Raw genomic sequence first — 14,580 nt, 5'->3', positions numbered from 1 at the left:
CCACTTTATGTATTTATCCTCATAGCTCTCGACAGGGTAATACTACTCCTTGATGGTGCCCCGAAATGAATTCCAAGTGGGTGCAGCTGAAAATAGTGAGGGTGTACATTCGTCCTTCTTCTCACAGTAGATTTCCTACCAGTCCTTAACATGGGGGGCGTCTTTGAGAAGTGCTAAAATAATATTTTCCTAGATGGAAAAATCATGAACAAAAAAATATCCTTCTAACATATTTAACCTTTTTTCTACAGCGTTCACATTTATTTGACCTTCAAATATGGGGATGTCAAAGTTAAGTTGTACCTTGAAGGGTGTGGTGCTTCCAGAGTAGTTGCTGGAAGGATATGCATCGCCTTTGGGTAGTCACTAAAGGATCTGGGAAAAGTTGTCCATCATCACGTTCCTATATCATTCGAGGGCTTCTTTGAGCAAGATTTTGAAATGATCTCCTGCCCCTTCATCTTTCTTCTCTTCCGCCATGAGATAATGTCGGGATTTGCGAGGCTAGGCTCGTAAAGGTTTGACCACTTCGAGCCCTAACTCCTTATATCCCGACCTCATTAGGGACATGCAAAGAAAAAGAAAAAGAGTAAACCCCCCAGATACCACTGATCCAAACTTAAAAAGGAATGCAACAAATTATATATATATTCATAAATATAGAGATGCAGTAGAAATAACACTCCATTTCATTAATATCAAATATTGAAATATGCTTACAAACATAATGGAAATAAGACTAGCTCGACTGATGTTATCTTATCTCTGAGAAGTGATGTGGTACTACATGCCTCTAAATTGTGTTACAATGGGGCTTGAAGACCTATTTATTATTGAGAAGCAATGGAAAACCCTAAACATCCAAAAACCTAACCCTAAGAGATGAAGCGTCAAAACTATAGGCCCCATTTTAGTAAATTGGTACATCAACTTCCCAGGGTTGTAACTTTGGCATACAATCTCCATTTGATGTGCGCAGTACCTCGTTTAGGTCAAAAAACAAACATTGTTTGTGGCCTCAAAATGGCTCCAAAAGTTCAAGACCCAAAAAACTGCCAAAAATAGTAAATTGTGCTACAATTAACAAAACTGAAAAACTGAAAGAGATAGTGGTGGGGGGCCTAGTGGAATAGGTGGGTGACTACCAACACCCACCTGGATCACCATTTGTCTTTTCTTCATTTCCATGATTGATCCTCAATTGTCCCTACTTTTGCAAATTTGAAAGGCTCTAAAGGATGACTACATTAACTTTTGCTTGCTTTTCCTGAGCTTTGGCAAGTCTTTCCTATGCCTCAACCAACTTGTTATTATCTACCTTACAACTTCTGATTTTTTCCTTCAAACTTCTCAGTGTATCTACTATATCAGGAGAGTACTCTTCTCCTTGCTGATCAATTGACCTTTCCCATTCCACTAATTTCATATCAAGCCTATAAGGGGAGTCATTTGAACTGTTGTCCACTAATATTTGATGTTCTATTTCCTGCAATCATACCATGTTAGATAAACCAAATAGAAGACATAATCAAGATCATACCTCAGTGTATCTCAGTGGAGGCTATCACATCTACATAACTCAATCCCTATTAGTACAACACATTATCACAAGTATACTGATGCATACATGAATATAATAACCATAACCATATGTTCAGGCCAATCCAAATTAGCATGATACATAATAATATCAAGAACTTAACCACAATGACAATAATCATCATACATATGACTACAATGCATATAACAACAAGTTAACTATCATGCATGACTAGCAGATGCACTTGCATATGACTGCACTAATCAAATAACATCTATCATGCATGTATCCACAACAATAATAGAATGAAAGGCATGCATATAACTTCGATGCATATAAAAACCATTCACCATCATAATTGCATGCCCAACACAAAAACCTTTATGATTATCTACTTTTACTCTGAGGTCTAGTGCTACAACCTCATTTTGATACCAATTTGTAACGCCTCCTCCCACATCTACCCACTTTTACCAGCTTGGCAAGGTAAACATGACAATAATGTCACTATGATATGACCTAACCTCCAACTTTCAATTATGGAAGTGGGATTGACACACTGACAACTTACAGACATTCCTCATGGACTACAAACCACCAGGAGCTTGGAAACCACCCCAGGTGATCAATCCCTAAGATAGAGTTATTTTCACAAGGGTAACTCCCCAACAACACGCACAACACAACATCAGTGCATTTATGAGGTCCCAACTGCACGCATAGACCTTCTTCCATGTAGTTATGACCCAAAAACTCTAGTTTTTTGTCAACGGTTCTAAGATCTTATCCACTTATTTAGGCTAGCCTCTAGACCACTACACAAAACTAGTTGTAACATTCCATAAACAAAAACAAGATGATGACAAGGGCAACCAATCAAGGCTCAAGCAATAACTTGACGCAAACATGCCTAATCCATGATATACATTGCATCAAACATATAGTAAACATAGAAGCTACATGTCATGAATGCATATCTGATCATAAGAGTTTGCACTTCATCGAGAATCACCAAGAAGGTCTAACACCCTCTCAATATAGTTGTAATAACACTTGTTATTCCATGCATTCATCAACCATCTAGCAACTTATCAAAACTTGTCAAGATCCATACATAGAATATATCATATAACCAACATATAAACAAAATGGAAACCATGGAAAATCAACCATAAAATCACCAACATAATCACTATAGTGCTCATAGATCACAATAGGAAAATATCTCATACTAACGTATAAAAATGTTAACCAAGTCAAGGACTTCCATGTACCACCAGACCATAGATTTAGTTGAACCAAATCACTCTTTCATCCAATCACCCCTGTGCCACATTCCAAGCATGAATGTGGGAGCATAAGGGATAAATCAAACCAAAATCAATTAGGGCTTCTAGAAGCCAAACCACCTCAACCCTCAACCATAGTGATCTCACCTATACGATCCAAAAATCATTAACATCAACCACATCAGTCTCTACCCAAGCTGTCCAAGGTTTCAAGAACTAGTAACTCAACCCATAGCTAAATGAGGGCTCCAGAGTGTTTGTTCCAACTTGTGACTCCAATGAATAGTAACTCAAACCCCAAGGCTCTAGAGAATTCGTCCTAACCTGTAGGCTCTAGGAACTAGTAACTCAACCCAAGTTGTTCTAGGGCTCCAAAGTGTTTGTTCCAATCCACAACCATAGGGAACCTAAGAACCAATCAGAAAAACAAGTTGAAAAACCACAACACCATAGCTATCCACGAAATGACAAGGCAAGGATGAAACCACTTTCAATCTAGGAAAATCTCCATGCCAATGACAACATATAACTAAGGAAGCACATGCATATACCATGCATCCAAAAATCAACAAGGAGATCACACATGCAACCTGTTACTTGCAAAGTAAGCCTGTTGTAGTTGTTGATCCAACTGTCTCCTTGCACTTCCTTGCTTTCCCTTTCTTGCTTCTCCATTTTCAAGTTAATGCTAGAGTGCTCCAAGCATGCTCCAATAATGCTCTAATTGTGCAAGAGTGTAAGAGAGCCAAATGCTAAACTGATAAAAGTTGTGCAAAAGCCATGAGTTGATTCTTTGACACCTTTTTATCATTGATGTCTCCTTTTTCTTCATTTTCCTTAATTTTCCTTTAATTTTCTTTGCATGCAAATCTTTGTCTCTTCATCTTTTTTTCTCCTATTTTCCTTTATTTTCATAATCAACTGCCATTTATTGTCTCTTTGTCTTTGCCAATGCCTTTGCCAATTTTCATAGCCGTTAATAAGTTGCAAGTGATGCCTATTATGATGTTTTAATCACTATTTAGCTTGGAATACGTATCCCATGACCTTGGTCTTATTTTTATTTACATGAAAGATCAACCAAGGGATGTTACAATTATACATTGCTATATCTAAATAAAACTAATTAAAAATTAAAAATATTTATTTATTAAATTCATTTAATTAACATTAAAATTTTTAAATTCCATCTTTTCTATTGACAATATTTTTTTTTCAATCACTATACATCCCAACAAAATGTAAGATGTTATACTCTTCTTATTATAATTGAACTCATCACGATCATGAAATAACACATAATCACTAATTTAAAATCACTTTGTTGTTGGTAAATTCGATTGTCCAACACAATGGTTGTAGGTAATGTCCATGCCTTGAATGGATAGAATAAGGAAATTCTTAACTAGGGAAATATATATAGTATGGAAGTAGAAATTTATTTTGTAATGCATTTATACAACATTTAAACCAAGAATTAACGCACAAATCATAAGAAAGGACAAGAGTTAGTGCATTATTAATTCAACTTTGAATCCATTGAATGAAGGAATGAGGGAAAGTCTTGTAGGTGTTTAGCAACACAAAAGTCAAACACTTTTAGTGACTGAACTATGGGGATTAGTTCATAAGGTTCACACAACCTAGAACGACTTGTTGATTATTAACATGGAATAACATGTAGTACCAATAGTGCTTCTTTACTAATGTTTCTAGTGACCTAGTAACTGAACACTTAATTATTCTCTCCATGCCACCAATCAAGCGATTGGAGGATTGAGCTATGGGTTTCTTCCATCTATTCCATTGAATAAAAATAGGTGATCACATATGTTTTAAATTATAGGAACATAACACTTAGTCTTAGTAATTCGTTGACCACATAGATTTTCAATGCGCCATAAACATAGAGCATTTTTATCCATGTAAAGCCCAGATGGAAAAGCTAGATTTTATGGAGATTTTATTATGTAGGAATTGATTAGAAAAGGGTGGGTTGTACACAGATTGGGTGTAATATTACTCATTGGTAGGAAATTTGCAAATGACTATGGCTTAACAAAATTCTTGTCTCATTATGGGACCAAGTCAATGTCTTATTCTATTATGATCATCAAGCATACTGCTTCCTTCTCTCATCTCTGTTATGTTCTTTCTTCATTTTCTCCTCTTTGTTAAATGCCCCACTTATTCATCACAACCTTCATTTTTAAGGGGCTACATTGGAAGGTCAACTATCACAATGGTTCAATCCAACTTCTAAGTAAATTTTTGGTCATTTTCTCAGTTTGCTAAAAAAAAATAATTAAAAGCGTATTATAAAATTGGAAAAGAAATGGTGTTGAGGATTCAATTCGGGACTTGCCTCCATTCCTTCATTCCGCCCACATGCATACCCATCGTACCAAAAACTTTAACATTGTTAAATATCCTTTACAAATACATCTCTTCTCCCTTTGTGATCTTTCAAAATATTTTTGTAAAATTCTTGCTAAATTATTGCAACTTGTACTTCTTTTACTTTGGAATCCATTCTTATTGAACTTCATATTTATAGGATTTCATGTTTATGTTTTCACATTAAAGAGAATTTAATTTAGCAGTTGCATTCATAAGTTCTACGTTTAATATAAGGTTAAATAGCCTAGAGTTCAAAAATCCCCATAAATGAATATGAGTAGATTGATATTTTATTCTCACACACAAATTTTATTTGTTGCTTGATAATAACATACATTTTTATTAATTAATTAATTAATTATTATTATTTTAATAATAGTTCAAAATAGCAAGGCATATTCCTTATAGCCATACAATATTGTTTTTACATTTTTATTAAAAATATAAATAAATCAAATATAAATATTGAAATTCACATCTATGTAAAAAAGAAATTGAGACAAAACATCATTCATACTTTATCTTGGAAAACCTTAAAATAAAAAAAGTGTAAACAATTTTCCATATATCTAATTAAAATAAAATTTATCAAACATATAAAACCAATAAAACTGGTACAACCATATAGAGCAAATTTCAAATATATTAATCTTGAAACATTAATTAGCCTAATAAAGCTAAACTTGAAATATAATCCCAAACCTTTTTTATAAATTAAAAATATTAATGAGCATAATAAATTTTGAGAATCTATTAGTCAACCTAATGAATCCTTACAAAGCATCGAGTAATTGTTTGCTTTCTTACCTCACATACAATCTAAGTTTGAAATATATCCCCATTATAAAAGATATTAATTAGCATAATAAATCTTGAGAAGATATTAATCAACGTAGTGAATCTTTACCAAGCATCTAGTGATGGTTTAACTTCTTACATCGCATACTAACTCCACATAATTCGTATTCCTTCGATATAAAATTAATTAATAAAATTAGCTATGGCATTCCCATTCGCTTCCTTCAACGACACTATTTATGAAGATAACGTTTAATGTATAAATCTTAATCAAAATTAGGGTTAGTGGTTTTAAATTAATGTTGTTTTCAATAACGCATATCTTGAAAGAAAAGAAGGCAGGCATAACTGGACGCAACCCACTTTAACGTGTAAAATTCATGTTCGGTGCAGGATGGATGAATTTTAAAGGCAGAATGCATAAAAACAGGGAAGAGAAAAGAAAGAAATAAAATTATTTTAATTTTTACGGGGTGAAAGATAGTTTATTGGATAGATTATTTTTTTTTATCAAAGGCGTCTCTCTTGCTCAGGAAATCGAATTGTAGATTGAATAACTTCTTCAGTGTTACAACAATGGATGAATGCTCAAACTGAGACGATGGATATGGTCCGTTAGCCCCATGTATCACTACAATAACAATTTATTTAATACAATACTCAATGTTATGGAAAATAATCGAATTATGGATGAAGGGAAGAAGATAGTGCCAAGAGAGTCGAACCCTGTTCCTTTGTCAATCCATGGAGAAATCACGATAGTGGGGACTCGAACCCCTAACCTGTCGAATTTGAAAAAGAAGGGGTCGAGGCCAATAATGTCGTTGGGGCTAGGCACGTCCTTCACAGGTGTGGGAATGTGATCGAAGAATACGCCGTGCTCGTCATAAGTTACAAGGAACAACGTCTCATTCCACTGAGGGCTGGATCTGAGCATCTCATACACCTCCTTCACGAATTTCTGGCCCTCGGCTACATCGTGCGAAGGATGGTCATCGTTGGCAGGGAAGAGCTTGGAATCCATGTAGCGCTGCTCCACAACCACATAATTGGGCAACTTCCCATTCCTAGCATGGGCCTTGAATTGAGCCGAGTAGGAGTGGAAATCACCAATATACTTGAGTTTTCTGAGATTTCTGTAGAACAGAGTGGCCGGGATGTTCTGGTAATAAATCCCGAACGACAAACCCGACTCGACTATTGATTCAAAGATGGTTTTCTGTGGGTATCCGTTGGCCAACAGCTTGGGGATATTGCTGGTGGCTCCATGGGAAGTCGTAGAATGAACGTAGAGTCTGTTGGGTTGAGTCAAGGCCGGTACCGAAGCAAACCACCGATCGAACACTGCGAACTCACTTACGAGAGTGTTATATACGGGAACAACCTCGGGTCTGAAGCCATTCATGACAGTCTGAGACATGTTGCGACACAGTCTGAGACATGTTGCGACCCCCAAGGAAGTCACCTACTGGTGAATTTGGTCATGGGTGTAGGATCCACGGAGGTGTTCTCGGAGCCAAAAATCTGGTCTCGTATGGCCTGAAACAAGTGCCCCGGATCCGGATCCACATACTCTGCCTTGTCTTTGAAGAAAAGACTCGCAGAATTGGGATCAGTGGTGGATATGGGATTCGACTCCTGGCCGGTAACCCCATCGATTTGTGGATTCAGCGGCTTCATCCACGGCCAAATTTAAAATAATGTGGGCGGGCATCGATTTGTGGATTCAGTCGCTTCATCCACGGCCAAATTCAAAATAATGTGGGCGGGAAAATTTCAAAACTTGTTGGGAAAATTCAAATCTCGGTAGTGGTTTAAATTAATTCAATTCACATGTATCATGCGCATGGGGATGATGCATCTCGCATTGGTATAAGTCATGGATCAGTTCACATGTATCATGCACATGGGGATGAGGCATCTCGCATTGGCATAAGTGAGGCATAAGTCATGGATGGATGATTTACAAAGACATCAACCCAATCGAAAGTATTTGCCGGAGAAACTATGTCCACGAATTGACAGTCAAAACTGATGTCAGAGTCCTTCTCCAAAAGCGTCCTTAGAGGGTGTATTAATGGGGCTATAGAGGTGGAAATAGGCCTTGCCACCGCATGTTGTCATCTTGTGGGAAGACTTCAGTTAACCTCTGGATTCAACTGCCAGAGGTGCGCGATAAGAATATAAATCAAGGATCCCCCATCCTCTAGAGTGCAAATACAGCAGCAACAATGGTGTCCGCTGCTGGAGCTCTAGATTCCGAGGGTGTGAAAGGGCAAGAGGCCATGGATATGGATAGTTCGAAGCCAACGAAGAAGATTCCCAGAAACAAGTTTGTGATTGCATACGCAGTTTTGGCCTCTACCATCTCAATTCTGTTCGGCTATGGTATGTTTGGAGTACTTGATTGGAATAGACGACCGATCAGATGGTCTGGATATGATAAGTTTGGCAACTTTTACAGTATTTATTGTGTGTATATAACTGTCAATATTTATTTCATCAGGCTCTTTGCATTTTTATTCTGTGCATACTGAACTTATTTCGGCAGTTTACTTCGGTTGTTGCTGTACTTGTGCCATAAGAGTTTTTCCTGCTCTGTTTGTTCTGGTTCATATATAGTACATACTTTCGATGCTCATTTCTTTAGCCTTCTTTGTATATATTCTATGTATACTGTCAATACTCATTTCATCAGGCTCTTTGCATTTTTATTCTGTGCATACTGAACTTGTTTCGGCAGTTTACTTCTCTTGTTGCTGTACTTGTCCCACGAGTTTTTCCTGCTCTGTTTGTTCTGGTTCATATATAGTACATACTTTCGATGTTCATTTCTTCAGCCTTCTTTGTATATATTCTATGTATACTGTCAATACTCATTTCTTAAGCCTTATTTTGTCTTTTATCTACGTATACCGTTCATACTCATTTTAATAGTCCCAGTTTGGTAGGTTTCCTTTATATTTCTTCTGTGCATTAAGTATGTTTTGGAAAAAAAAAATTGGAAAAAAAAAATTATGATTTAGTTTTGAAATAAGTATGGGGATAATTATTACTGACGATTATCTGAGAATATATGCTGGCTCATCACTGTTATTCACGGAAAACTATTCTACCTGTAATTACCAGCTAAGAGAGTCTATAAAGAGAAAAGCAGAAAAGACTGTCAAATACCTCTAAATCTTCAGCAATCAGGGCTGCCAAATACCTCTCAGCAGTTAACATATTTTCTTGAGTCTAAATTTTTTTTGTTAACGACTCCACCTGTAATTACCAACTAAGAGTCTATCAGGAGAAAAGTTGTCAAGACTGTCAAATACCTCTAAATCTTCAGCAGTCAGGGCTGCCAAATACCTCTAAATCTTCCGTAGTTAACATACTTTCTTGAGTCTAATTTTTTTTTGTTAATTTTTTTCATAAATATATTTACGATTTTTTCGAGTTCGAATAAGTGGTTGGCAAGGGTACTACTGTAACGGCTTAGATTCAAAGTTGATGCAAAGCCCTTTGTGTGTAGAGAAAATGTGAATTTCAACTGTTTCCATGCTTTCAGCTAGACCATTTTCTTTTGTATTTCTCCCGTGCATATTGTTCCTACTTACTTTTTTATTTTTCACAGGTTTTTGAATTTAGGATTGATGGAGGCAAGGGCGTTGCCATAGAAACAATTTAGGATTAAAACTGGCGTAGAGTCGTTTTAGGTTTAAAGCTGGTGTGTAGTTGTTTTTAAGAAAATATATTATAAGTTACTGTGATCGATTTTTCCGAGTTCAATAAACTTTAACATATTTTCCAGGGTAAAGGGTAAAGGTTAACAGCTAAGAGAATAAAGGTTAATAGTTAAGAGTGTGAGTTTGTATGAAGTAGCCGGTGCAGAAGAGTCCGGTATAGTTAGAGTATGCATAATTTCATATTTACTAAATTTGGTATTTATATATTTGTAACTAGGTCATTGTAATAAAAAACAAGAAAAAACTAGCGCAGTAAGTAGATGTATATGAGAGAATCAAGTATGGGAGAATCCAGAGTGATTAAGCAGCAGCAAACCATTTTGTGTTTATTTGTTCTTTCCTCCTCTGGCTTTCCAACCGGCATGAAACTCTCTTTTTCTTTCAACATTTTTTTGGATGATCAATTTGCATTTCTGAACTATACTAAATATAATTACTTCTTGATATTCTCAGTTGGAATGGGGCCTGTTATCTGGGTGCTGGGAGCCGAGATTTTCCCTCTTAGACTCCGGGCCAAGGCGGCCAGCCTTGGGGTGGCCGTTAACCGAGGCATGAGTGGGGTGGTCTCAATGACATTTCTCAGCATTTCCAAAGCAATGACTGTGCCTCGAAGGTTCTACCTCTTGTTAGCTGTTTCGGCTCTGTTCAATCTTCATATACTTCTGTGTAGCGGAAACGAAAGGCAAGACCTTGGAAGAGAATGGGGAATCTTTCCACGTGAAACCTCAGGAATGTTTGGACAAATGGCAACAGATCCGTCAGAGCGTGAGCCTGATAACAGCACGGGTATTCCAGTGACAGCAGAAACAGGAGGGGCAGTAACAGTAACAGGAGGGGCAGTAACAGTAACAGGAGGGGTATTAAATGTAACAAGAGTGACAGTAAATGCAAGAGGAGGGGAAACAGGAGGGGCAGAAACAACAGGGGCAACAGAAGGGAAAGTAAGTTCAAAAGGTGGGACAGTAAAAGGAGGGGCAGTAAATGTAACAGCAGGGGCAGTAACAGTAACAGCAGGGGCAGTAAATGCAACAGGAAGGGCAGTAAATGTAACAGGAGGGGCAGTAAATGTAACAGGAGGGGCAGCAGGGGGGGCAGTAACAGGAGGGGCAACAACAGGATGGCTAGTAACAGGAGGGGCATTAACAGGAGGGGCAGTAACAGGAGGGGCAACAACAGGAGGGGCGGTAAAAAGAGGGGCAGGAGAGGCAGGGGCAGGAGGGGCAGGAGGGGCAGTAACAGGAGGGGAAGTAATAGGAACGGTAGTAATAGGAGGGGCATTAACAGGAGGGGCATTAACAGGAGGGGCAGTAACAGGAGGAGCAGTAACAGTAGGGGCAGTAAATGTAACAGGAGGGGCACAGGAGGGGCAGTAACAGGAGGGGTATTCCAGTGAAAGCAGAAACAGCCGTATCATGAACGTATTCTACTGAAAACTACGATATATTTTATATGACCCTGGTATGTCCGAAGCTGCAGGATAAAGAAAAGGGAAAATAGTTTGTCATATGTAGTCCATAGGGTTTGTGTATGTTTAAGTGCAAGTTGATGTAATGCATATTGTCGTTACCTTTTTCTTGATTGTTTTGAATTTATTATGGGTGGGCGTACGATTCGGATTCAGTCTCAACCACAGATGAAAAAAGTTAAAGGCTAACCATTTCTATCAATGTATACGAGATCTATATTTACGATTTTCCAAGAAGAGCCACGTTTAAATTAGTGTAAACCCATGTTTTATGATTGGTAAAAAATCTACGAGATCTACATTTATGATTTTTCAAAGAAGAGCCATGTTTAAATTAGCGCAAACCCATTTTTTTTTTGTGATTTGTCAAAAATCCCCAATTTGGAGGACTCAATTCAATGTACTTCATCGGATTTGGGCTGAGATCACAGCCCGGCAAGCCATGTTTAAATTAGTGTAAACCCATCTTTTTTATGATTTGTCAAAAATCTACGAAGTCTACATTTACGACGTGATTCGCCCCTTTAGCCGCAGCTTTCCGGGTCCGCAAGCCCAACTAATTCTCATAAATAATCGAATATATAAGGAAAGGGAGTCGTTACCATGTCTTGCTTAAGGCTTTCACCTACTCAATGGAACCTACACTATGGACTACCAGCAGTACAACTAAGCTTGATTAACCGATTAACAAGGCTAGACAAGAGTTAGACGTGTTGATAGACACAGTGTGGCTGGGGCATAGAGACTAACATGGAAGAAGCTTAAGTAGGGTGGATTCTAATAGTCTCTGTTGTTCCAACTAAGAAATATAAATCTAAAGATTCTTAATCTAAATCTAAAAGAATAGTCTCTATAAAAAGAATACGTTTTTGATACAGTGATAAGAAGTTAAGTTACGACACCCCCTTTACTTGAGGATTAAGACGCCCACAGGCCAAAGGTGCTGGGAATTAGGAAACTCTAAAGAAGAGCCATGTTTGAATTAGTCCAAACCCACTTTTTTAATGATTTGTCAGAAATCCCCACTCTCATGGGCTCAAACCAATGTGCTTAATCCAATTTAGGGCCCAATCCAATGTACTTCGTCCCACTTAGGCTGAGATGACAACCAAGGGAACTAAATACAGATGTAAACTCTATTAGCAAAAGTAAATAGATTCAGATATTAAAAAAGTTAAAGCAACGCATGTTAAGAATGCATTTTTATGTCTTTTCTTAATTTAAGTAAATAGATTGAGATATTAAAAAAGTTAAAGGCAACGCATGTTAAGAATTTTTATGTCTTTTTTTAATTTATGGGGTAGCTGTTAAATTTACACTTTTGTAATTAGTTATTATAATACATAGATATTGTTATAATAATATTAAATAAAGTTCTATTAAAATAATAAAATTATTTTAGTTAAAAAATATATTAAAATATATAAATAAACAATAAAATATAAATAAATTTATTTGTATATATATATTAATCAAATTTATATGTATTTGAGATTTATAATATTTATGTTAAGTTTCTTTAAATTTATTTCATGGTGGTTGAAGAAATTTGTCTCTTCATATATTTATAACATTGTTTTTTAATTTATGCGTTGTGAGATTGGTGTCTTCAAAGATTAAGAAATTAATGATAGTAGTTATTTTTAAGGTTGTTTTCTAATTTATGCATTGTCAAGTAGGTGTCTTCAAAGATTGAGAAATTAATGATGTTAGAATATGGATAAATTTTATTCATAACAAAATAATTATACCATAAAAAATCAATCATTAATGAAAAAAAAGAAAAGTTAATTTTTTCTTATTATTACTTTTCAAAGATAATTGGAAATATTTCTGGTTAAAAATATAATTGTAATTTAAACAAAATAAATTACATTTATTCATCACTATTAAAACATTAAGAGGAATTATATGTGCAAATTTTTCCTAATTTTTATAATTTAATTCTTTATTAATAACAAATATAATAATTATCTAGTATTATTAAAAATGTAAGCTAATTAATTGTTTTTATTTATAAAAAATCATAACCTATTAAGTACCAAACATCAAAATTTGATTTTTATAGTTATTTAATAGATATATATTTAAAAAGATATAAAATAATTTAATTTTTAAAATACTGTAATATACATATACATATATATTATTTATTTTTTATTTAATTTTTAAATATAGTTTAATATAACGTTATATTGTGAAAATATTTTTTCCATTATAAAGTATTTTGTTACTTTCATTGTAAATGTTTACTGAATTTTAAGTCAATTTTGTCATATTACAAAATAAGAAAATAAACGCATGAAAAATATTAATAAAAAAAAATACTTTTTCCCTCCTAAATATTTTGTTACTTTCATTGTAAATGTTTACTGAATTTTAAGTCATTTTCATTATATTACAAAATAAGAAAATAAACACATTAATAATATTAATAAAAATAAAAATAATATCATTTACGATCATTATTAAACGGTTTCACCTGAAATATATTATTTAAAATACCACTTCATCAATATTTAAAACGAAATACTATTCTAATTGAAATTTAAACTTTTTAGGAAAAAAACATAATATTTTCATCTCATATAAAACGTGTTTCTTCATTTTTATTTGATATTAATTTTGAAAATAAACAAACTTGAGTGTGTACTGCATTGTATTTATCTTAATCCACGGTTCTATATATATAATAATTATAATAAAGAGCACCGCAATATTTATCAAAAATTGACTTACGGCTTAAAGTTCGTTGTTTTCCTGACCCTTGAACCTATTACTGGTAAAAGTAGTCATATACACTTAATCACTCAAATACTGTATACTTGCAAAATTCAGCGATCCAGTGGGAAGCGACCTCTGAGAAATCTATCTTTCTGCGTGAAAACAATGTTGAAATTAGCATTATGCCCATTTTAATATTGTTGATTTCATTTCTCTTTAGTTAGAAACTGCTTCCGAAAGCATGGAGCACGACCCAATTAAGTCAGCCAAACATGGGTTCCCAGCCGGATGGGGTGCCAGCCAGGTGAGGGCGTATGGCAACCGTCTCACTATGTACTACTAGTGGCGGGCGACGCTCTCTAGAGACATCAGCTTACTGTAGAAAACGGGCAACACTGCAGATAAATTCACTTCATCTCCATGCTTGTTCGTTCTAGTTGATTGTTTCCTTTTGGAAGAAGTTTTTCTCTCTGGTTTCTGATCAACCGGCTAAGTTGCTTTTCCATTTTCGTTTCTGACTACATAGTCTTCCCCCAGCCCGACCATTCTCGCCCTCTCCTCCTTCCTGGCTCTATTGAACCTTTATGACTAATGTCTAGATGTAAAGCCTTGTCCTTCTCCTTCTCCTGGTAA

At 35.5% G+C, this 14,580-nt stretch overlaps 1 protein-coding gene and 2 pseudogenes across 1 annotated transcript; 1 reads left to right on the top strand and 2 right to left on the bottom strand.

Moving 5' to 3' along the window:
• Nucleotides 1-6,658: 6,658 nt before the first annotated feature.
• Nucleotides 6,659-7,447, bottom strand: LOC149155156 (non-specific phospholipase C2 pseudogene; annotated as a pseudogene).
• Nucleotides 7,447-7,707, bottom strand: LOC149155155 (non-specific phospholipase C2 pseudogene; annotated as a pseudogene).
• Nucleotides 7,708-8,120: 413 nt separating this feature from the next.
• On the top strand, nucleotides 8,121-11,495 carry LOC149155154 (uncharacterized). The gene is made up of 2 exons (XM_089445108.1): nucleotides 8,121-8,415; nucleotides 10,212-11,495. Exons 1-2 carry the CDS (start codon nucleotides 8,259-8,261, stop codon nucleotides 11,129-11,131), a joined length of 1,077 nt encoding a protein of 358 aa, XP_089301234.1. The 5' UTR covers nucleotides 8,121-8,258; the 3' UTR covers nucleotides 11,132-11,495.
• The last annotated feature ends 3,085 nt before the right edge of the window (nucleotides 11,496-14,580 follow it).

This window comes from Pinus tabuliformis, chromosome 9 (assembly GCF_031772625.1).
Source record: "Pinus tabuliformis cultivar Carrire ecotype Pingquan chromosome 9, CPIR1, whole genome shotgun sequence".
NCBI lineage: Eukaryota > Viridiplantae > Streptophyta > Pinopsida > Pinales > Pinaceae > Pinus > Pinus tabuliformis.
The sequence above is the reverse complement of the archived record's forward strand: the minus strand, read 5'-3'. Positions and strand labels throughout refer to the sequence as shown.